Consider the following 24,384-nt stretch of genomic DNA (forward strand, 5'->3'; position numbering starts at 1 on the left):
GCGGATTGTTCTCTTTATTTCTTTGTTTGCTGTAATAAAATAAAAATACAAATTTATTGCTTTATCCTCCATTCATCAGATGAAATATTCACCAAGTGTTTCTCACCTTAAGCTGACGCTCCAGCAATTCTATCTCTAGGCTGGTCTTTTTGGCATTGAGTTGTATTAGGTCCATCTCAAGGTCACATTTTTTTATTTGCCTTAGAAGATGGACTTTATGCAGCTCTGTGGTAGGCAGCTACAACGACAAAGCCATTCCACATCGTTGAATTAGACGTTTGCAAATGTTAAACGTGAGAAAAATTGTAGCTGCAGGGATGTTCTTACACTGCCGAGATTCATGGTGGAGGGACACCGACCCTCATCTGCACTTCCCGCCCCAGCAATATTCTGTAAAATTGCAATGGGGGCATCATGTACCTCCATGGGTCTCGAAGAGTCAAGTTCTCGTACAGCAAAAGCGGCCTCTTCTTCATCTTCATCCTGCAGTGTGAATATGTGAAGAAGATGCTTGATCCACCAAACAGAAAACTACAGATCTAAAATAATCACTTACAACTTTGACAGAGTGTAGTGATGCAGGAGGCTCCATTAATACGAACTGACCATCAGCATCTGCAATTAAACCAATAAGATACTTTCAGTATATACTTATACAGGAAAAGCAGTATACATCATCATACGCAGTAATATAAAGTAAAAATGCACAAAACATTGAAGTAATGACTAAGAGGCATTCCAAATAACTCCTTCATATGGTGATTTATTTATTGAAAGGTAAAATCGTCATGACTCATGATATATACCCACCTATACATTTGACTAAGGCCATTGTGTTTGTAGCAGAGTCTGATGAACTGCCCCCTGGAGTCCCATCAATGGCAGGTTCTCCTTTCAGGGGTAGATCCAGCTCCTCTGCCGGGGGGAGGGACAGAGGACCCCCACCTGCTCTAAGGGCCTCAGCTTTTTTTCTATTGGCTACATAAACAACCAGATTACATGAAATATTGACTTAAATATAAGTTGGTAAGTTGAGTTTGGATATTAAATGACCTTGTTGGAGAATGTTTTTATGTTTCATCTTGACTTGGCTCAGAGTTCTTCTGGTTCCAGGAGTATTACACCTGATAAAGCAAAACCACACATTACATATTTGTCCTTTTGTCCTAAAAACACTTTACATCCCAATGAAACAGGAAATCAGATCAGAGACTCACGCGTTGACTCTGTCCGTTATTTGTTGCCAAGCAGAAATTCTCTCTTTTGCTGATGCAGCCGTGTTACTTTTTTTGGTTAAGACGGGCTTATACTCCTCATACGCCGTCATTAACACTTCCAACTCCGTCTCACTGAAGTATGAAGCTCTCTTTTTGTCTCCACGTGTTTCCATTGTTGCTCCGGAAATCGGCAATTCGTTGAAAACGCCTTTTTGTGGCCGCCGTGCACGCGCGTTAACTCAGGGGTTGACCGCGAGGACGTTAATTGTCCGAACTGATAACCGCTGTCTTACACCGGAACCGACATACCCAGAGTAAGCTAGCTTAGGGTTACTTAACCGAGAGTTCCGGGTTAAAGTCAGGGTAAGTTAACCTTGCTTTCCGGAAAACCCCTGAGTTCGTAGGTTTTATTTTGAAAAGCTTGCTTTGCCTCGTCACCTGTAACGCTGTGACGTATTTCCTGTCAACAAAATCAGAGCCGGTAAAATTTCGAAGGTTGCTTTTCTTTTTAAACCTATACTTGTTGTTTTTTTATTTACATTTCTGACTAAAGCTGATTAATATTTACCTTTTTTTAAATATACATGAAATATCAATTTAATTATTGCCTCAGATTAACCGAGGAAGCAGTTTGTTCTATTTAGCTAACAAGTTAGCTAACTTGATTTGTTTACATGATCAGGTTGAGCTTACTCAGTTTGTTTTTGACAGCTTTGCTTATTTTGGGGGAATAATTGAAACCACACATTATAGCGTAAAAACATTTTAAAAACTCTTGAAGAAATCTTAGCACGAGCAGAGATTATCAGTTTTTAAACGGCAAACAAGTCATGAGTTTAGCAGAAGCTATTTTTTTCAACGAAAACCTTTAGTGTATCATTTTAACTGCTTATAAACACACAAAAAGTGAGCAATGAATAGACAATAGACAATGAAGAGACTGTGAATATTATGTACTATTTTACAAACGAGGAATTTTGGTCTTTATTGTTAATAAACTGTTCAAAATCTTCCTATTGTCTTCTGTCAACCAAATACAATTTTACACATTAGTACACATATTTGATACACGTGACTGTAATCCAGTTGTACGGCCAAACTTATCGTGATTCTTTTTCCTTTCATTTTACTCATTTTGCTCCAGCTGTGTCCAACAGTGTTTAAGGGGCTCAGTTTCACTCCGACATCGTTGAATCAAATCATGTTCCAGCTGATTTATGTCTTCTAGCTTCATGTTTACAACCTTTCTTCTGTTCCAGGTTAGGAGTTCTGGCTGTCCCTGAGGACGTTCCTCGCTGGATTTTCCTCCTCTGCTTCAGCCTGGGAGACCAAGGAGGAGTCGTCTCCTCATGACATGGTGGAAAAGCGCCGCTGCACGCCGTCAGAGTGAGTCCAGCCCCCTCCTCGTCGGCCTTGAGGACTCCCGGATTGTTCCTCCGCCTCTGCTGTCTCTGCTGTGTGAGGAACCCCCCCCCCCGGCGTGAGCTGCTGTCTTTCACCTCGGACTCTGAATCCAGATTCATCTGAACTTTTGCTTACCTGACCGTCAGACTCACCTGTGGATCTGGCAGCAAACCAACTTCCTCCAAACTGACAATAAAGACTAGAACTTTGTCCTGCGCATGTCTCAGCGTGGAACAAGTTAAAGGCGGCGAAACATCACTGGGTTTGCATGAGGAGGGGACCACCAGCATCAACACAGAGGACCGCCCCCAAAGCCAGAAAACCAACAACCTTCCTGATGTGCACAGCTGACGGGGAACACACTGGTAAATGTAAAAATCTATAGACTAGTAAGAAGGGAACGGTTTAAGAAGCTAATGTCGTGCAGTTTTCCAATTATTTAATCCTAACCTGTAATCTATTTTTATATTTAAATATTTTTAACCTAATAATTGCAGTCAGCCTTATTGTAATGTATTTTAATTTTAATTTGTGACTTTGTTTGGCACAGTGGAAGCTAAAAATACAACAAAAAAAGTGGCTTTGTGAAGTTTATTATTATTATATTATTATTATTATAGACTTCTAACTTTACTTTTACATCACCATGGGGGATTTTGTTGTATCTTAAACAATTTTAGAATAAAATAAAAGCAAGCAGACAGTAGAAAACACATGATGGATTTTTATAATTTTCTTTAACCACTTTGGTAAATTTGATCATTTTGAAGACTGGGATGAAGCGGCAGGGAAAGCGGGAATAATAAATAAATAATAAAGCGGGAAGGTAAGGAGGAAATGTAACAACGAGGAAGTGACAGCAGAGGGAAAACTCTTCAGACTTTGTTTCTTTAAAACCAACTTTTGCTTCATCATCTGGAGAAAAAAAAACACGGGAAGAGCTGAACTGTCCTGCTAAAAAGATGTTTTGTTTGTTTTTTTCATGACGATCACTTCCCTCAGAGAAGAAGTGGCGAGAGCAGGGCTGGAGCCGTTACCATGACAACGCCGAGCACCGCATTTTAAATAGTCCGCTTTTTGTGAAAAAGTATTTCAAATTAAAAATATAACAAGGATGAAGTTCTAATATTCAATTTTAAGTCATCATTTGAAAAGTATTTTTTTTCTTTTTCCATAAATAAAATGTTACGTTTAGATTTTTTTATTTTTTGAAACTTTTAAGGGACAATCAAACCTAACGTGTTTAACCAGAGAAATCGATATGGACACCGTTTCATCCCAGTCTAAAAGGATGACACACAAAGGAAAAAAACAACAGACTCAAACTTTCTCAAAATGCATAAATGTAATCCGATTACAACCTAAAGCCGGTATGAACAAAGAGTAGCTCTGCCATCTGGAAGAGTCGTGTTTGGGTTTTCCAGATGAAAAAAGGAAAAGAAAAAGTACAAAAACTCAGCCTGAACAGACGTCACTCTGCTCAAGGATCTCGCTGAATCTGCTTTTCTTTTTATTTTCAAAAGTTTTTTTTTCTCGTAAAGTTACGACTTATCACAAATGTGCTAGATTTATTTACGTTCTTTCACGGTGGTTCTTTGACTCCGTCGTAGGATTGAACGGGAATTCTGGGCTTTTGTTTGATCTTTTTCAGAAGGTTTTCAGTCCAATCGAAGGCGATGAAGGACTCGGCGCTGGCTGAGCTGCTGGCCTGCCTCTGCCAGACGGACACGGAGAACCCTCTTCCTCTGTGGCAGCATGGACTCATCGGCCCCTGCTTTAACCAGCTGGTCCTGGGGGCCCTCCCTCATGCTGGGATGGCGGTCGTCAGCGCCTACTATCTTGGCATTGCGAGGTAAAGTGAGGAACGTCAGCAGTTTCATGTTTCTCCGATGAGGTCACCCGTTGTGAACGTGTTGTCCTTCCTCTCAGATGCAGCGTCCCTCAGGCCTGTCCTCCGTGCGGTTGGACGCTCAGGATGGTCTCGGCGCTGCTGCTGGCGTTGCTCTCCGCTGCGGATGTCCTGCTGGCGTCCGTCCTCCAGCGGGGTCGCATGTACCTGGACGTCCTGACTGACGGCTGTGGAGTCCTGGCCTGGCTGCTCCACCTTGCCGCCCTGCAGGTCCTCCTGAACACGGCTCACAGGAGAACCAGAGGACCTCCTGTCCTGTTTTTCATGGTTCTTCTGTTGGTCCCTAACCTCGTCCTCACGTTGATGCTTTACTGTGACGATGAGGACTTTCTGAGTCTCACCAAACCTTTCAATCTGGCCAGATTTGTCCTGGCCTCCACCCGGGCACTGTTCTTTCTCCTTTACCTCCTGGCGTTTGCATTTCCGTGCGTCAGGGATGCCGGATACTCGCTGCATGTGGACGCTGAAGACGGCTCGGCAGTGGAGCCGGGGGGCAGCCGGCCGAGCACCGGGGAGATGGTGGCGGAGGACGGCAGTGGCTGCGTCTCGCGGCTCTTCTACCTTTGGCTGAGCCCTCTGCTGGCACGAGGCCGTCGAGGGGAGCTGAACAGACCGGCCGACGTTTACCACCTTCCGTGGAAACTACGGACCCGCGTGGTTTGCGGACACTTCCATCAGTGCTGGGAAGCCTGTCGGGGGGTCGGGATCAGGGACCGTGTGGACCAGTGGCCCAAACCGATTGCCAGAAACTTCAGGAAAGACGACCAAAGCTCCCAGTTCCAAGGGGTTCTGGAGCTGGAGGGGGATGTGGGATTTCTGCGCGTGTTGCACAAGGCCTTTGGTTTGAGGTTTTACCTCCTCGGTGTCCTGAAGGTGGCGGTGAACGTGTCGACCTTCGCAGGTCCGCTGCTCCTCAGCACTCTGGTGAACTTTGTGGAGGAAAAAGGAGCCCCGCTCCAGACTGGGGTTTTATGTGTTTTGGGACTTTTCCTCAGCGGCCTCTTAGGTTCTTTCCTCCAAAACATTTTTGTTTTTGAGGTTTGTAAGGTGGCGCTGTCGGCGCGCGCCGCTCTGGTGTCGGCGGTGTACGGGAAAGCCCTGCGGGTCAGCAGCTGCAGCCTGGCCGGCTTCAGTCTGGGCGAGGTGGTGAACCTGATGAGCACGGACACGGACCGCGTGGTCAACTTCTTCAACAGTTTCCACGAGCTGTGGAGCCTGCCCTTCCGCTTCGCCGTCACCCTGTACCTGCTCTACCTGCAGGTGGGCGTGGCTTTCCTCGGAGGACTCTGCGTGGTTCTGGTTCTGGTGCCTCTCAACAAGTTCCTGGCCTCCCGCATCCTTCGCAGCAACGAGCGCATGCTAGAGTGCAAAGACAACCGCGTCAAGGTGAGACTTTTATCAAGCAAACCGCATTTATGTGACCGTTTAAGACACAAAGGGCTTTGACCAAACCTCGATTAATATAAACAAAATAAGAGGAAAAAGAAGTCAAAACAGAGGAGATGAAATAAAAAACGGGAAAAGATCAAACTTTCATTTTACATTTTATTTTCTAAATTGTCCTCAGTTGATGACGGAGGTGTTGTTCGGCATTCGTGTCATCAAGTTCTATAACTGGGAGGCTCACTTCAGCCAGAAGGTCGCGGCCTGCCGCAGAGAAGAGCTGAGCCACCTGAGAACCCTGAAGTACCTGGACGCCGTCTGCGTGTACACCTGGGCCGCCCTGCCCGTGGTCATCTCCATCACCATCTTCCTGATCTATGTGCTGCTGGGGCACCAGCTGACCGCCGCCAAGGTACCGGCGTGCTGCGGCGGGTTTTCAGCAGAAATCGGTTTCTGTGTGTGAGAAAGAAACCTTCTGCACCCGAACGCCTCTTCAGACTGACGGGACCGAGAATCACGGATAACATTGAAGTTATTTTAGTCTCCAGAATTCTGGGAGATTTATTTCCAACATGCGAATCACAAAAATGAAGATCAAAAAATTCCTAACATCTGAGCTTAAACGACAACAGTCACAAATATATCAGATCAGAGCTGCATGAAGCAAATTCATTTAAAAAGTGGTTTTATCTCCATAGCAACCAGCTTAACTTATGGTCATCTTGCGGTGCCAAACAGGTCGATGTCACTTTTAGACGTTTGGATTTCCTCGGCGGCAGAGGTTTGGGATCATTTCGTTCGGCTTGAGTCAACGATCCACGTTTTACATTTTCCACCAGTGAAAAACATGCGAGCAACAGAACGCCACTATTGCGAGTTTCCCCCCCAAGTATCTTCCCATGATGCTCGAGGAGTCATGAGGCGGTGGATTGAAATCCCTAAAAGGGATTTAAATCTGTAGCAGGAAGTGGAAATGAAGCTGGTGACGCAGAAGCTCAGCGTTCTGCGTCACGGCCCTGAAGACGAAGCTCTCATTGTTGTTCCTGATGATGATGATGATGATGCCTCCTTCCCTGCAGGTGTTCACCACCATCGCCCTGGTGGGATTGTTGATCATTCCCCTCAACTCCTTCCCCTGGGTGCTCGGCAGCATTCTGGAGGCCAAGGTGTCTCTGGAACGGATCCAGCGCTTCTTCAAACTGACCAATCAGGATCTGCAGGCTCACTACGCCCTGGGTGTGTGGCAGCTTCATCGCTCTGGTGGTTTTTCCTGTTTTTGTTTACAACCTCTCAGAGCATAAACGCACGAACATTGACCTTTTTTTTTTTTTTTAAGAAATGTTTGCAAATCAGTCTCAAAGTTTAAGCAGAGCTTTTATTTTCGGCAGTTTTTACAGCAACCAGACGTGTGATTTATTTAAACGTTTCTAGCAGTAAACCTGTCAGAAACAATAAAGTTTCAGAAGCTTTTAGATTCAATTACCTTTAGTAACTTTGGAGTGAGAGGACTCTCTCCACAAAAGGCTGATTTTATTCTCAGACAAACATTTGTTTTTTCTAACTTATCAGGTTTTGGAACAGTAAACAGGGGGGTATTCCAGGAAGCATGTTTAAACTACCCCGACTTTAAGCCTGAACTCTGGCTGAAATCCGCCTGAACTTGCTTACTCTGGGTATGTCGGTTCCAAAAGACCGGATATGAGTTAGCGTAATTACGCTCCACTAACCCTGGGTTAATGCACGTGCACAGCAGGTACATAAAGACATTCTCAATGGATTGCCGATTTCCAGAGTCGCCATGGAAACACATGGAGAAAAAAAGAGAGCGCAATTCTTCAGTGAGACGGAGTCTGAGATTAATGACGGCGAATGAAGATTATATGTCCATCAAAAAAGTAACACGGCTGCATCATCAGCAAAAGACAGAGTTTCTGCTTGGAGAAAAAGAACAGACAAAGTAAACGCACAAGTTTCTGATCTTCTTTACATTTTCATTGTGACGCATACCGTATATTATATATATATATATATAACTTATCCAACTTAAATGAATTACTTCAATTGATAACAAGTAAATAAGTTAAATTTTTTCAACCTAATTCATTACGTCTACCCAACTCATTTTTTTTTAAAACTCAAATTTACATATTTATCTAACTAAATGTAATTTTACTGCAATTCAATTAAAGTTTTTCCATCTTAATTTATTATAATTCTTGAACTCTCATATGTCTAAATTTGAGCCTGCAGATATTCTCACTTTTATAATAATAAAAAAGAAGCAAAATGGATTCACTAAATGAAACACATCATCATTTACTATTTCTCCGACTTTAACATTAAACCATAGAGCACTAGTGGTGCTGAATATCTCCTCATCCTCTCCCTCCCTCTCACTCATGGTGCAGAAATAATTAAACATAACCGGACAAATAACTCGGTAAAACACAGTAAAACAACTAAACAACTAAACATATTTGGTCAAAAAGCCACGCTTTAAACCCAAATCCGTCCAGACAGGCAAAGGGAATGGTATCCCACAATCCCTTGCGGTGCCGATCTAACAGCAGCACCGAAGTTACACCTACTTAATTGAATTGATTTGAATGAAAGTAAAATAACTGTATGAAAACTACGTGTTATTTTTAAGCTGACTTAACAAAAAAATGATTTATCTTACCTGAAGTAAATAATTAAGTTAGATCAAAGTATAAATTTTATCTTTCCAACATCCATATGTGGTCTTATCACCCTCTCACGGTGGAAAAAGTATTATCTGAGCTTCTTCATCCACTAAATCATCTTCAAATGGACACGCCATGCTGCTGCACCTCTCTGTAAACAAACTAAGCTTCAACTAAACCTGCTCCCGACCAGGTTATGTTTAGAGCATGAGTTGCTATGGCAACTTGACCTACCCTGAAACATACCTCAATTTCTGGAACCGAAAGCTGAGATTATCAACTTCCTTAGCCTCAAACTTACCGTGAGAGCTAGCATAACCTGCTTTCTGAATACCCCCCTGGAGTCCAGCTTTAGTGTCTCCTGATGCCTCAGAGCTTCACAGTTGCCATAGCAACATGTCCTATACTGAAGTTTTTTGTATTCATTCTGTCCAAAATTTGTCAATTTTGATGAAATTTGGTCGTGTTTTTATGTAAATAAAAATTATTTTAATGATTTCAAAAGAGAAAAATCTGCATATCATGAGAGGAAAAAATACAAGTTTCTCTCAGACGAGGGAAATTGCAGGTCTTTCTGAAGTTGTGAGCCATTAAATCCGCTGAAAGGACGCCGCATCTTCACACAGTGTCTCCTGAAGACGCTCGGATCTCGGTTCTGCTGAACCAGGCCGGATTCTCCTGGACCGGACCCAACGGCGCCGCAGAGGGAGGAGCTGAACCTGCAGCTTCCAGAGGAAGTCTGCAGCTGCACAGTCTGAACCTCAGTGTGACAAAGGTACAGCGATCACAAACACACACGCCGCTTACACACAAAGTCCACGTCTTTATCACGAATTTAGAAGCTAAAGAAAAAGCAATCCCTTCTAGAACCAGAGACGGACACTCCTCAACATTTATGCAGTTTTCTGAATTAATAGAAATATATTTTCCTCCAGGTCACACTACATCGTTTACAGAATAAACTTTGTTGAAACTATCCATTCATAAAAATGTAGCTTTTCAATATTTCTAATATAATTGAGTTGCATAGAACAAACACAAGGACAGAGGTAAGCATGTGTGCCCTGTCTGGGCTACCCCACCTTGGTGGGACACAGCCTGGGTATATAGCTGGATAGAACAAATTTAAGTTCAGTAGCACATCCAAGTTCCTTTCAAAATAAAACCCATTCCGTGTCAAAAGAGATCCTCCCGATGCAGCAGATTTCTTTGAATTTCATTTCTTTTCATACATAAACATGATTACATTGGTGTAGAATCCAATTAGAAAAATATAAATACAAATCTATAGTTTGAAGAACAACTAGACACTACTGTTGTGCAACAGAAGATGAAAATAGAGGCTTTAAGCTCATTCTAACATCATTTTACTCAGTTATCTGACATGGAAACAACCAACAGAAATGACAAAACTTCATTGAAACAAATGAACCAGAACCATTATTTATTTAAAATAAGCAACCCTTGATAATGTAAAGGTTTTTATTTATTTATACGTTTCCACACTTGAAAATGAGACAAATTATAATATTTCTGACCAAATATTTATTTAAATATTACTTCACGATATCAATTCAACATCACTCACTGGAGACGTTTTATCTTAAATGTATTGATTGTTAAATCTAGAAGTGCGACTAAATCTTGACGTCAGTGACGACTGTTTCCCGTTCCTGTTGGATTTGATGTGAATCATCTTGTGTTTTTATCTGACATGGTGCTATAGAAACCAGCTGTGCTTACCTGTAGAGTGAGCGTCCACGCTGCTTTTCTGTGTCTGCTTCTTTCAGGGCTCTCTGGTCGTCGTGGTGGGAAAGGTCGGCTGTGGGAAGAGTTCCTTGCTTTCTGCTCTGACTGGAGAACTTCACCGGTACGCAGGAGTCTGTTTTCTTTAGCTGCTCAGCGTAGAGGATCTGACCGACTGCTGGGTTTGCCTGCCGTCCCTGCAGGCTGAGCGGCGTGCTGTTCGTTGCAAACAGAGAAGCTGGCTTCGGCCTGGCCGCTCAGGAACCTTGGATCCAGCACGCCACCGTCCGAGACAACATCCTGTTTGGAAAAGACTACGACGCCGTCTTCTACCAGGCTGTGATCGAGGCCTGCGCGCTGCAAGATGACCTCAGTGTATGAAATCCTTGATTCCCTGCAAAACAAAAAAGATCTCTCTAATTAAGTTGACTCCAAATGAGTGACTTTCTTCTTAGTAACCGCATGTTTCGTGTGAAATCGGTGGGAGAAAAATCAACCAAAAGGTTTATTAACTGCACTGAAAATCTTTCTGCATCTGCTAACATTTTCAAACTTATGTTTCCTGACTTAAACACTCAAACCAGCATTTTCCTTCATAGTAGAAACACATCCTGTGATGTGTTCATGGTCAAAGGAAATCTCTTTTCCTGGTTAATATGTGGCGTTTATTGTGCATCCTCAATGTCATATTAGTTGTGGCATCGTATGTTAAGTCTACCGAGTTAATCTGACGGAGAGTTTAACACATTTATTCAGATTCAATCCTGCTGGGTCTTGATTTGAAGAGTCTCTCCTCTGCAGCAGCTGTCAACCTCCGTAAAGAAATCCCTGTATGACTGGGATGGACGTGTGAATCTAGCCCCGCCCCCTTCTCTTCATTTTCCTTCGGGTTTCAGAAAGTGTTTTGACCCTTTAACAGTAAATAACCTCCAATCAGTCGTTGTGGTTTTCATTGGGAGGATGATTCACTCCCTGTTGGTTCCAGGCTCCTTCTGCCCTCTGAGGCTTTGTGCTGCTTGTGCTTTGCAGGAGAAAATTGGACTTTTGTCCTGCTATTTGCCTCAGCGACCTGCAGAGCAGGGCTCAGTCAGGATTGGGACGCTTCCTGGATCAGCTGTGGTTTAGAAAAGCTTTTCCTGACTCTCACAGAATCCCTCCCATGTGGGGCTTTCCTCACAGTCGGAGGCGCCTCGTTCTTCCTTTATTGTCTCCACATGAAGTCCTTTTTTTAGTTTTTTTTGTCTGTTTTGCTGCAGATTTTACCCAAAGGCGATAAGACGGAAGTGGGTGAGAACGGAGTGACTCTGAGCGGAGGACAGAAGGCTCGGCTGGCCCTCGCCAGAGCTGCTTACATGGTAATTCATTCATGCAAAATGACAAACGCTACTTATCTCTGTGAAACTGATCTTTTACTGAGCCTTTAGGAGGATGTTTGCTCAGTGTCGGTTCTGCTCTCCATCAGGACAAAGACATCTACCTCCTGGACGACCCGCTAGCCGCTGTAGACACGGACGTAGCCAAACACCTCATGAAGAAGTGCATCCTGGAGCTTCTGAAGGGGAAGACCAGAATCCTTTGCACCCACCGCATCGAGTTTGTGGACCAAGCGGACGTGGTGGTCCTCATGGACAACGGGACCATCATCCAAACGGGTATGGAGCTGCCTCAGAGAGCTGTAGTGATGCATTAAAATACATTTAAAAAGGTAATAACCCAAAGTGAAAAAACGTTTTTGTTGTTTTGTTTCTTTATTTTAAATATTAAGAAAACACAAAACAATAAAAATAAAAGAAACAGAAAAGGTCAAAGAACATATTTACTGTTACCTCATTAAATTATATATAAATATAAATACTTTATCTCATATGATAAAAATAAATGTGGTTTACGTTTGTAGATTTTTATTATGACACAATAAATGTTTCATTTGAACATTAATACTTCATAGCTCCTCTAAAATACTGAGTTGTATTTTTTACAATAAGGGTCGCTTTGTTAGTGATAATATATAATTAAGCATTAATTAACTATTAACAGCTACTTTGAAGCATTAATAATTTGCAGTTAATTAAGGTTTATTAACAGTCATAATGGATAATGAAGCATTAATAAAAGTGTCAGGTCCTAGACAATAAAGGAAAACCCTGAGGGAAACCACACCACAGGCAAAGGTTCAATTCCCGAGCACAGGAGCAGGAAGCACTGCAGAGACACTCCACCAGCCTTTTCCTCAAAGGTTAAAACATACAAGCAGAGGTCAAAAGGTAATTTGTCTATCAGTCAGATTAATTATAATTCATTATTCCTAGTTTGGGACAAGAGCAGGAAATAAAACAACTAAACTGTTGCTGAGGAGGTAAAAAGGAAGAAGACTGTAGTTTCTTTCACACAAGTGGAAATGTTTAGCATTAATTACATATTTGCAAAGCTCTAATGTCTAAAATAATGATTTACTTTGTTCAGAGTCCTGATGGTTTAATGTTCTGTTCTGAGCCTGACTTAACCCTTAAAAAAGTCTGCCTTAGTTCATAATTATGAATTGATTGATGGAGCCTTCTTATGAACAATTATCACTTTGGAAACTCCTAATAAACGCCAGACAACCTCATTTAAATATTTATAGTGAGTAGAGATGCCAGCCCTCGGTTCTGATCCGATCCAGACTTTGCTGGCCGTTCTTTTGGAACACAGAGTTAACACTTTGAGTTTGCTTTCAATCTAAAAAACTAAAATGACACAAACTCAAAAAATCAGCATTTCAAAGAGGAGAAAGTGAGAAGTTCAGCACGTTTCACACCAGAACCACAGGATCCCAAAGTCCAGATCCAGGATCAGGTTTTGCCTCTTACCTGTTTTTGAAACAGGAACTCCGGCAGAGATTCTTCCTTTAGTCGCGACGGCGGTGAAAACGAGGGCGAGCGAAGACGACGAGAAGAAAGGTAAGATCAAAGAAACGCTTTGGTTTTATTGACAGTCGTGTTGGTTGATCTGGGAAAGAACAGTCCAGAACCGGCGTTTGTGTCCGGATCTCTTCTGTCCACAGATGGCGTCAAACAGGACGAAGACGATGAGCTCAGCTCTCCACCTGATGTGCGCGTTGAGGATGACTCCGATCCTGTGGGCGGCGAGCAGAAGCAAGCGGGCGGGCTGGCGTGGAAGGTTTACCGAACCTACTGGACCTCCATGGGGGGGGTCCTGGCCTCCTCTGTCCTGTTATCTCTGCTCCTCATGCAAGGTCAGCCTCTAAACTGAACCTCACGGCTGAGAGGCTGAGCATTTTCTGCAGAACATCCATTATTAGAAAGTAATCGCAGCTTTTGGGAAGAAACGTTTGATGAAAACATTTGAAAAAGTCGTCATCCTTCGTGTTTTACTGTCGTTCCTGTGGTGGTTTTTTTCTTTTTTTCAGCCTCAAAGAACATCTCTGACTGGTGGCTCTCCTACTGGGTTTCTTCACTGCGAAGCAACGCTTCCAGCTGGATTAACGGCTCCTCTTCATCGGCCGTCACATCCCCTCATCTGCTGCTCTTCTCATCTGCTGGGCTGCTGTAAGTCAACCAATCAGCTGAAGCGATTCCACCCACATGTTCACCAGCTGACAGCGCTGGGAATCTGACTTTAGAGTTACTAGTTACTAGTTACATCCACCAAAAAAACTCAGTTACTGCATCTTTAAAGTAATTAGTTACTTAGAAAAATAACTCCAGTTCATGTTTTTTTAAACACAGCAATACGTTTAAAATAAATACAAATGAAATATTTTTAATCAGAATCATTACACAACAAAAAATGCAAGAAGCAATATTTAAATATCCATAATAAGCATGAGATACATGAAGAAAAAGAAAACTTTGCATTTAAATCAACATAAAGGTTTCAACATATTTTACCACGGCCACATTGCTGATGTTGTCTTATTGTGCGTCGCATCGTCTTGTTCACCTTTAGCCAACGATTCATGTTTAACATTTTCACAATAAATTCCATATAAAAATGTGCGAGCCACAGCGGGACGCCACTTATGCGACGCCGCCATGCTAACGCCGCTCTACAAACGTCTAATGCCAACATTTTATTCCGCCCCAAGTAGCTTTTCAATGAGACTCGAAGACTTGGGAGGCAATAGCCGGAAATCCCTATAGAGGAGTTTAAATTGTTTTTTTTAATTCAATGAAACTTTGGTTTCATGGCCACTAAGCTGTAGGTTCTGGGGACATCCCATAATGATTTCTAAACTGCCTTATCCCTGACATGTGCTTTAGTTTCGTTTGTTAATTTTGAAATATTCTTTTTAAACCTCATAAGATATTTTTCAACCCCGTTTTATTTTTCTGATGGTTTCTCCCGCTATGATGTCATCATTTTTTAGGCCCAAAATTCATTTTCAACAGGTACGAGGTGTGTGCACATTTTGGTGAGCTGTTGAACACGTGATGGGAGAAAGTTTTGCTCAAAGGTGAAGTCAGAAAGAGGAATTATGAAAACAACCTTGTCTGTCAGTCGTCCAGAACGTCTGAAGGTCAAAATAATCAGGAGGTTTTTTTCTCTTCTTTCATTTGGACAAAAAACAACAAGAAAGAGCTGCAAAGGTTTTTCCAAATGCAAACATAAAATGAGACATTTTCATAACATTTTTCTGAAATTTGTGTTAAAAACACAGAAGCTGCACTAGAAAAACATCCATTCTTTTTTAAAGCAGACATTTGTTAAAGAAACATGCAGATGCAAACATTTAAAATAAACTACATATTTAAATAAAACATCGACATCATGAAGCTTGAAGGTTAAATTTCCCATTTTCAAATCATAAATCGCCTTCTTTTAATGAGGCGTCTTTTCTTGTGCAGATCCGCTCCGCCTGTGCACGGTCCTCTCTCCAACGACACCAGCCGGGACGTCCGGTTCTTCCTGACCGTCTACGGTTCTGTTGCAGCAGCAAACACCGTCTTCACGGCGCTCAGAGCCTTCCTCTTCGCCTACGGAGTCGTCCGCGCCGCCTCCGTCATCCACGACAGACTGTTGGACCAGGTCCTTCAGGTGCGTCCACCTCAGAGCGCCACACTGAAGACGTGACTCGTCTTCATCTCTCCGTCACACAGACTGTAAAAACAACGGAGGTGTGACGTCACCCGTAGACAACGCCTTACCTCCGGCTCTCGCCTAATGAGGTCAAAACCCTCACCGTGGCTTCCTGATACGGGCGCCGCCATGTTGAAACCAGACGAGAGTGATTGGTCGAGTGTCAGAGCGGTCCGCCACATCCGCCAATGGCAGATTCAGAAACTGTGGCCTATAAATTAAGCCCCGTTTGGTCTGGTCCGGTATTTTGAGCTTTTCCATTATAAAATTGACCCATTGAGCCAGACCCAACCGTACCATTTTTGGAACCCCTGTTAGCTCTGGGTTGATAGAAAAATGGAACGGGCTGTTAGGGCGGGGCTACTGTTGAAACCCATTGATTGGCTGAAGATCATTAGACAGAATAAGGTGTTAGAATACTCCTGTAACCCTAACTGGGTCTAAGGTTGAGTGGAAACGCTCGCCTGGATTTCCTGGACCATTCTGAACCAGACCGGACCACTCAGCGGAAACGAAGCTTTAGGGTTCCCCAACCCTCCGGGCTGCGGACCGCTACTTCCTTAAAGCGGCTGCACCGACCGTTAAACTGAAACTCGCAAACTAGCAGAGCAAACGTATTTGGAAAGTTTCTTTTGGCAGAAAAGAAGAAACAGAAGAAAAGTCTTTGATTTCAAAATAAAAGGAATCTGCATTTACCTGACAAAAACTGTCTTTACTCCCAATGTGGATTTATTCTGACAGTTGTTCCCACAGACCATCATAATAATAATAATGCAGAATATTCAGACACCGGCTGGCTACTGTTACCAGGATGCTGCTAATAAAGTTGCGAGTGGGACTTTAAACTTGTTTTTGTCGGTTCAAACCCTCCGCTTTTGCTCTTTCAGGCCACGCTGACCTTCTTTGACACCACTCCGTTGGGGCGTGTCCTCAACCGCTTCTCCTCGGACTTGTACACGGTGGACGACAGCCTGCCGTTCAACCTGAACATCCTGCTGGCCACCGTCTTCGGGTTCCTGGGCTTGCTGGTGGTGGTCTGCTACGGCCTGCCGTGGGTCCTGGTTCCTCTGGTCCCGCTGGCTCTCATCTACCACCGCATTCAGAACTTCTACAGACACACCTCCAGGGAGCTGAAGCGCCTGTGCAGCCTCACCCTGTCGCCCGTCTACTCGCACTTCTCAGAGACCGTCACCGGGCTGGGGACCATCCGGGCCAGCGCCAGCTCTGCCAGGTCCAGACAACAACAGAAGTCTGTCACTACGAGCTCCTCAGTTCTGTAGAGGAAAAACGTTTCGTCTCCCTTCAGATTCGAAGAGGAAAGTGCTCGCTGTCTGGAGCAGAACCAAAGGTGCCTGTTTCTTAGCAACGCAGTCATGCAGTGGCTGCAGATCCGGCTGCAGCTGCTGGGCGTCGCCGTGGTGACGAGCCTGGCGGTGATCACCGTTCTCCAGCACCAGCTCAGCTCCGTGGACTCAGGTGAGGCTGGTTCTGGCGAGCGTGCCGGAAGCAGAGCGGCGACTGGTTGACCGTCTGTGCTCCTCCAGGTCTGGTGGGCTTGTCCCTGTCCTACGCGCTGTCCATCACCACTCTGCTGGCCGGCTTCATATCCAGCTTCACGCAGACGGAGATGCAGCTGGTCAGCGTGGAGCGGACCGAGGAGTACTCCTGCGGCCTGCAGACCGAGCCGCAGGGTCAGAACGCTCAGGTCAGACCAGCCACGCCCACTTTTCCCACAATGCCTTCTCTCACCACCTTTTTACAGAAGATGGGTTGTAGATCATCCACAGGGTTCTAACGGAGGCTTCCAATAGACAACAGTCACAACTTAGAGGTGAAACTGATGTAGTTTAGGGGTTCGTTCAGGTTGGAGAAAGAGAGCCAGAACTGTTTTAGTTCTATTTCAACCTAACAGGTTATTCCTTCTGCTGGGATCCAAAACGCTGCTGCTCTTGGAGAAAGCGCTGCTTGGATCAGAATCCTTTGGAGGATGATGGAACCTCCTTTTTGGAGGTTCTTTGATCCTGGAGGAGTCGCCTTGCTGGTCCAATTCTCAGCAAACTTACACTAACTGTTGGTCAGTTATTTCAAAGGCGCTTTGGAACAGAGTCAGTGCTGCTCCACATCAAAGAGGAGTCGGCGTAGACTCAGACGCCGCCTCAGACGCCGCCTCTCTGGGATCGAACGGTTATCCCGATGAGCTGTGCCGGAGACGGACCGGAGAGTCTCAGCTGACCCAGGAATGAGTTGGAAGAAGAGTCCAGAATAGTCCCAAGGGGTCCAAAGGAGACTAGTCCAGAAGGGTCTTAAGGAGTCGGGGGGGGGGGGGGGGGGGGGGGGGGGGGGGGGGGGGGGTCTATATGAGTGTTAAAGTCCAGAAGAGTCCATAAGATAGGACCCGATCCAAACCTGATCCAAACCAGTTCTGACTCCTTCTGTTAAAGTCGCTCCTGTCTCTCGCTCTGTCCTTAAACCAGGAAGTTCATGCAGCAAAGATCCCGCCCCCTCTGATGGGTGTGGTTTGAATTGATCATCAGGGCTGTTTTGTTACAAGGCTGACCCCCTGTCTATTTTCTTCCCCCGTAGCTGCCCCCCTCATGGCCTGAGCGGGGCATGGTGGAGTTTCGAGACGTGGTGCTGGCCTACAGGGAGGACCTCCCCAACGCTCTGGATGGCGTGAGCCTGCTGGTGCGGCCCGGTGAGAAAATCGGCATCGTGGGTCGCACCGGTTCTGGCAAGTCCACCATGTTTCTGGCTCTGTTCCGGATGGTGGAGATCAAGCAGGGCCAGATCCTCCTGGACCAGCTGGACGTTGCCACCGTGGGCTTAGCTCAGCTCAGGTGGGCCAGAGCAGCTGATGTGCTGAGCGTCAAACGTGTGTTGAGGTTTTTTTTTAAACTGTGTACCCTATTGCCCCCCCCCATAGGTCTAGGCTGGCCATCATTCCTCAGGATCCGTTCCTGTTCAGCGGAACCATCAGAGAGAACCTGGACCCGTGTGGGCGGCACCAGGACCAGCAGCTGCTGGACGTCCTGGACCAGTGTCACCTGGCCGCTGTGGTCGGCAGGATGGGTGAGTTTTGGTGTTGAGACATTCATGTGCAGTGATGATGATGATGAAGGTGAAGAAACAAAGAGTCAAAGCTGAAAACCCGAATGGAGGGAGGAGCAGAAAACTCAGAGGACCTTTCGTGAACAATACAACATCATCGGCCAATCAGAGCTCTTGATTTTCAGGGCCACGCCTTGACGTTTTTGACAGCCTAGTCTGAACTATAAGCAGGAAACTGTTCACCATTTAATGAGAGTTTTTTATGTAACTCTACACATTTTGGAGTCACAAAAACATTACCAAAAACTTGACTTTGGCACATTAAGCCAAAAGCCGTATTACTTACTGAGCCGGTCTGGAAAAACAACAACGGTTTCCTCTGGTTTTTTCCAAGGTTCTGCTTGGAGCGGATCCAGTTTGGATGAGAAAATGGTCACATCCATCCTCTTGGTTGATCTGTTCTCTGTCACCCACTGTGTGTGTGTTTGTATCTGGAGCCTAACGCTGACGCTGCAACAACCCAATTTCCCAAGCTGGGATCAATAAAGTATCTTATCTTGAGTGGAGAGAAATGGGTTTAAATTTGCCTCCTGGAGGATTGAGGACAGAAGAAAAAAGAAGAAAAATCACCAAAATCCAGCATGAAAGACATTTATGGCGTTTTAAAAACAGCGTCAGACTATAAAACAGATTTTCTGTTTTTAATGTAAAAAATCATGATTTAAAAAAAAATTAAAGTTCAGTTTTTGTTCTTTTTAATTCAGTAGTTTCATAAACTCGTTTCAACCCCAAAAAATGTTTTTAATGGGTTTTGATGGTTAATTGGATCAAGAATCACTTTCACAGTAATCATTAGGAAGCCAAGATTTCTTCTTAAGTATAAATGAGTCGCTGTGTGGACAGAATATAAAATATCATAATCTGGAAATGAGGAGTTCCACAGATCAAATAAAAAAGGAAGAAAAGTATCTTAAAAATGTGTCAGTGTTACTTCAAGTTGAATGTCCTACAACCAAATATATGTTTGCTAGATCTAGAAATGGTTTGTATTTTTGAGTTTTTGTGAACCTAATTTTGATTAGTGACAAAAACGAGTGTAATAAGTGAAAATGATTCATTTTAGACCAAAATGTGAACAAATTCAAGTTAATCCATTTAAGTAAATCCTCATCAAATCTAAAACTTCCTCTTAGAACATATAAATCTACATTTTGGTTTCTAAATAATGACATTGATGACATGAAAACAACATTTATTGAACTTTGAAATAACATTTTTAAAATTAGACCAAAAATTACAGTAAAATTCAAGTTTTTTTGTTTCTTAAATCCCTTTTTTTTTTTTTTGGCAAAAGTTTGGAGCAAAAGTACGACGGTTTTTCAGGGGAGTTTACAAATAATTATTTTTTAATTATGACTTTTGAATCGTAAATTCAAGAGAGATTTTTTTTCTCTTTCTCCTTTTTTTTTTTTGGGTGGCCCTAAAACTCTGTGTACAAAATGATTTTGAGTCATTTTAATAATAATTTCCTCATAATGAGACAAAAACATCCAGACGGTGCTGCTTAGAGAAAAGCTTAGAGAAGTAAAATTAAACTTCAAAGCTGGGAAATCATCTTTAATGTCTGCAAACAAGGATTGAAATCTCTGTTGGAGCCCAGCAGCCCTTCAGCTTTGGGTTTCTCCGTGTTTTCTCCTCTCCTCACATCGTCTTCTCTCTGCTCCGGCGTCCAGGCGGTCTGGAGGCGGATGTCGGGGAGCGAGGGAGACGCCTCTCTGCAGGACAGAGGCAGCTGCTGTGTTTGGCCCGAGCTTTACTCACCCAGGCTAAAGTGAGTCCCCCTTCAGACGGGACCTCCCCTCATCTCTGCAGGGTCTCTGGTTCAGGAAGACGTCCGTCCGTCCGGCTGTGGCTGCAGCACCGGCGCCGTTTTCCCATCAGGCCTTTCAGGACAGTTAGAGTGGAGAACGCTGTTTACGTCAGGGGGCAAAATTATCTTTTTACTGTTTTCTGTCCTCAGTGTTTGTGAAAACCTGCCTCCTTCACCATTTAGAGATAAATTTAGGAACATTTTTAGGTTTTTGATATACATTTAGTATCAAGCAGCTGAAAGAAATCCGGTTTGCTGCAGAAATTCCTTCATACGAGCTAGAAATATGAAAATAAACATCCATAAAACGGCATAGAGCTGAACCAGATTGTAAAACTAGACCTAATACAGAGATGTTTACGGCTGTAAAAACCTTCCCCACACACTTTATCCACCTTTCTCAGGTAGACGGGAGCATTTTCACTCTTTTCTCTCTCGTTTAAACTCTCAAAGCTCCGTAGAAAAATGCTCCAGGATTACAGAATAGAAAAACAAAGATCTGATCGCGATCAAACGTTCATGTGAATTTGTCAAACTAAATGATTCTGTGCAGGAATGACAGCGAAAGGCAAACCGCCATAAAGCCAGAGAACAGGTAAAGAAACGGCTTTAAACTCTAAAGTAACAATGTCAACCTGAGAGAAATATTAAAACTTAGAATTTAAAAAATTAAATTAAAAGAAGAGATTGAAACGTGAAAAAATGTAAAAACTTTTACAAGCAGAATTAATTTAAAATATGCTTCTAACTTAATAGCTTGCAGCTCTTTATCTGTTGAATTCTCCTCTGGTTTTATTTTTTAAATCCTTATTTGTGTCTCTGACCTGCTGCTGTGTGAAAACGGCTTCACAAAACAGTAAACTGAAAACGCTGTGACGCTGTCCAATTAAAAAAAAAAAACACTTTATAAACATTTATTTGATTTCCAGTTTGTAAAAACTGCAAAAACAAAACAACTTGTTTTTGATTTTAAGGAAAACAAGCAAAAAAATTAAATTCTTTAACTTTTATGAATAAAGTTCTGCTCCTAAAATGACTACATTGAAACAGTCATAAATGTTCAATATTTCTGTGCTTTTAAAATGTGTTTAAATATAATGATATATTTCTAGATTTAATAAAAAATCTAGAAATATATATTTTTTATTTGTTTAAATGTAAAAAAACTGCAAAAACTAAAGTTTCCTCTTGATCTCTGGTCTAAACCTATGACGTGAACATGTAATGCATGTTTGTCATGAATGATTTTCTGCATAAATAACGAGGCTTGTTTGTGTGCAGATCCTGTGCATCGATGAAGCCACGGCGTGCGTGGATCAGAGGACGGACACGCTGCTGCAGCGGACCATCAGGGAGAAGTTCCAGGACAGGACGGTGCTGACCATCGCCCACAGGTGAAGCTTTGACCCGCCCCGCCCCGCCCTGCAGCTGCACACCTGTTCTCTGGACATTTGAGGACAAACGCTTCTGTTCCAGGATCAACACCATCATGGACTGTGACCGGGTGCTGGTGATGCATGCTGGGAAGGTGAAGGACTTCGACACGCCCGCCGCTCTCGGCCAATCCGACACCTCGGTCTTCCACGGGCTGGTGGGAGAGCTCGGAGAATGAAGAGACCAAAAAAACCAAAAAACGGAGTCTTTCTTCTTTTTCCGGGTCCGGCTCAACGCCGTCACGCTTTGCACATTTATGTGGAATCCAGACCATAAGGTCAGAGGTGAAACCGATCCATGCTGCTTTGGTCCGCAGACTCTGGACGAGCCAGAAAACTGTCTTAAAGCTAAAATAAGTTTTTTTCTGTTTCAGCTCTGCTTCTGTTTTTCTGAATCACTGATCAGCTTTTGGTGGTGAAAACGAATGACGGTCAAAATGTGCTCTTCTATGTCTGATGATGCTGTTTTTTTTAGACAAAATCCAAAAACTTGTCGTTTTCTAGGACATAGTTTCTGCAGAGCAGCAGGAGTTCATTTGAAATCCACCTTTGAGGTTTGGGTGCGGAGCAACCCCGCCCCCCTTCCCCTTTTTTTTAAGCTTTATGTTCTTTATACGTGTCCTCCAGCATCACAAGAACAAGTTAGAAACACTGTTTTCATTGGCTTTAAATTCTCGTCGAGGATCCAGAGGAGGATTTTTTTTTTATCTGGTTTTTCTACAAACGGCAGAAGCTTTGATGAACCGGCTGCACGTAGTTCTGAAGACACGGCGATCAAATCAGCAGAAAAGCCTCTAAATGTCAGAAAAACTTCCATTCATGTGTTTGCTTTTGGGGTTTTGGGGTTTAAAAAACTGTAATTTTATAAATTATTTCCAAAGTGGAACCAAGAGTTTGTTTACATGTAAACACTGGAAGACGAAGTAAAAAACTCAAGTGTTGAGCCGGTGAGTTTGAAAAATGAAGATTTTTGACCCAAAAGTGAGAACCAACAGAACCGATGTGCGGATCAGTCGGGTTCCTCCTTAAACGGCAGAGCAGGAATCTGACCCAAAACAAAACAAGCCTCTGTGCTTCAGAACCGGCAGACGTTGGTTCTGGTTCCGATGTGAGAGACCTGATGAAAAGGGTTCTGGTCCACACGGATGATCAGGTGTGCGGGCAACACTTACCTGGGAGGCAAAAATGCCAGGGTGCATCATGGGAAAAAGCCATACAGGTGGTGGAAGTGTGATGATTTGGGTTGATCTTTATTTAAAAGACAACAAATCCATTTTAGATTTTTGTTTTTATTTTAATATAAAAATTCCTGTTTTCAATGCAAGTCTCACATTTGTGACGTTTACATCAACAGCTTTATGAAAACTAAACAAAAACAACCTTTTAGATGGAAATCTTTTTAAATCTAATTAAACCAGAATTTAGCTTCAAATGATTCGATTCTGTGTTATAGCAGAGATGCTAGCTCTATATGGCGCCTCATGCGGACCGTGTTCACTGAAACTGAATGTCTATTGGCTGTGAGCAGAATGATGTCAGAACGTTTGGTCCATGGAGACTCCATCCACTACAGAGCAAGCCGCCATATCCGGACTGAGCGTGACGTCGTCCGTAGAAAACGGTTTACCTCCAGCTCCAACCAAATGAAGTCAGTTCAGTCGCCATGTTGGAGCCAGACTCATCAGTGATGGTGATTGAAGGTCTGAATCCAGGTTTCTATGACAACCACTCTCACCAATCAGGAGTGATCTTATTGGGAGAACACACCCCTACCACGTAAACAGTGTATGTGGGGGGCAGCAGGCTCCACCTACTTTTATTGGGGCATCTGATTGGTCAGTTAATAACTGACATGACTTATCTGAGCAAGAATGTTTCTCTTGACCAACTGATTGACAGCTGTGTATTTCTCTATAAACGTCTATGGGATTTAGGTTTCTTGGAGCCACTTCCTGTTTAGAACGCCATTGGGGGGGTGGAGTCACTCAGTCCAGTTCTCTTATACAGTCAATGATTCCTACTGAATTATGCAAATGAGGCATTTCAAAATAAAACATGCTATGAACAATTGGACATAGATGTTATATCTGCTCTTTCTTCATAAACACAAGATGACAACAACAACAATTTGAATTGGCCTAATACGTTTCCATCACTGTAGTGTATTTATCAAATATTTTTTAATTAATAATTTGACTATTTGACCATTTGACTTTTTTAGACAGCCCTGAGTTAAAAAGTGTGCAAAGATCATTAATTTTATTATTTTTATAACTTTTTTCTAAATAAAGATTGTAAACTTGCTGCTTTTATTCAAATCAAAGAAAAATGTTGACACGATTCTGAAAAATGTACAAAGACATTTTTAAGTCTGTCATTCATCACGCATTGAAATTAACCAGCAAATGTGGAGAAGCTACCAAAATGAACCACATGCCTGTCCTGACCCGGGTCAGAGTTCAGGACTCTGAACTTCCTGAACAGAAAGACCAGAAGTCAAAGAAACATCTGGATTCTCCTCAGAACAACCAGAGTCCTGCTGAGGGAGCATCCCCAAACTCCTGCAGGATCCAGGTGATCCAGTCTGAAAACCAGCAGGACTTTGGAGCTA

At 43.3% G+C, this 24,384-nt stretch overlaps 2 protein-coding genes across 3 annotated transcripts; one reads left to right on the top strand and one right to left on the bottom strand.

The window, feature by feature from the left end:
- LOC101158414 (uncharacterized) lies at nucleotides 1-1,600 on the bottom strand. The gene is made up of 7 exons (XM_004065482.5): nucleotides 1,218-1,600; nucleotides 1,054-1,124; nucleotides 811-978; nucleotides 557-615; nucleotides 328-483; nucleotides 107-238; nucleotides 1-29 (listed from the first exon to the last, which is right to left on the bottom strand). The coding sequence occupies exons 1-7, from the start codon at nucleotides 1,388-1,390 to the stop codon at nucleotides 15-17; spliced, it is 774 nt and encodes a 257-aa protein (XP_004065530.2). The 5' UTR covers nucleotides 1,391-1,600; the 3' UTR covers nucleotides 1-14.
- On the top strand, nucleotides 1,585-23,842 carry abcc10 (ATP-binding cassette, sub-family C (CFTR/MRP), member 10). 2 transcript variants are annotated; one of them, XM_078948334.1, is made up of 23 exons: nucleotides 1,585-1,712; nucleotides 2,477-2,986; nucleotides 4,273-4,473; nucleotides 4,551-5,916; nucleotides 6,098-6,325; nucleotides 6,993-7,149; nucleotides 9,224-9,372; nucleotides 10,388-10,467; nucleotides 10,547-10,718; nucleotides 11,600-11,698; nucleotides 11,806-11,995; nucleotides 13,208-13,282; nucleotides 13,387-13,578; nucleotides 13,753-13,891; nucleotides 15,191-15,380; nucleotides 16,310-16,653; nucleotides 16,729-16,898; nucleotides 16,967-17,127; nucleotides 18,006-18,259; nucleotides 18,346-18,491; nucleotides 20,204-20,301; nucleotides 21,622-21,734; nucleotides 21,817-23,842. In XM_078948334.1, the coding sequence occupies exons 3-23, from the start codon at nucleotides 4,298-4,300 to the stop codon at nucleotides 21,950-21,952; spliced, it is 4,635 nt and encodes a 1,544-aa protein (XP_078804460.1). In that variant the 5' UTR covers nucleotides 1,585-1,712; nucleotides 2,477-2,986; nucleotides 4,273-4,297; the 3' UTR covers nucleotides 21,953-23,842. The 2 variants fall into 2 exon arrangements, with proteins under 2 accessions (XP_078804460.1, XP_078804462.1); XM_078948336.1 differs by having other exon boundaries at nucleotides 1,591-1,698.
- Nucleotides 23,843-24,384: the final 542 nt, after the last annotated feature.

This window comes from Oryzias latipes, chromosome 1 (genome assembly GCF_053564925.1).
Source record: "Oryzias latipes strain Hd-rR chromosome 1, Olatipes_Hd-rR_3.1".
Classification (NCBI taxonomy): domain Eukaryota; kingdom Metazoa; phylum Chordata; class Actinopteri; order Beloniformes; family Adrianichthyidae; genus Oryzias; species Oryzias latipes.

Bases quoted from the DNA above. Each gene is read 5' to 3' on its own strand.
- abcc10 (XM_078948334.1), top strand. From the start codon at position 4,298: ATGAAGGACTCGGCGCTGGCTGAGCTGCTGGCCTGCCTCTGCCAGACG. The intron at 6,326-6,992 runs GTACCGGCGTGC...CCTTCCCTGCAG, and splicing joins ACCAGCTGACCGCCGCCAAG to GTGTTCACCACCATCGCCCT. The intron at 11,699-11,805 runs GTAATTCATTCA...GCTCTCCATCAG, and splicing joins TCGCCAGAGCTGCTTACATG to GACAAAGACATCTACCTCCT.
- LOC101158414 (XM_004065482.5), bottom strand. From the start codon at position 1,390: ATGGAAACACGTGGAGACAAAAAGAGAGCTTCATACTTCAGTGAGACG. The intron at 484-556 runs GTAAGTGATTAT...TTCACACTGCAG, and splicing joins CACTACACTCTGTCAAAGTT to GATGAAGATGAAGAAGAGGC. The intron at 239-327 runs GTAAGAACATCC...TTGTCGTTGTAG, and splicing joins CCACCATGAATCTCGGCAGT to CTGCCTACCACAGAGCTGCA.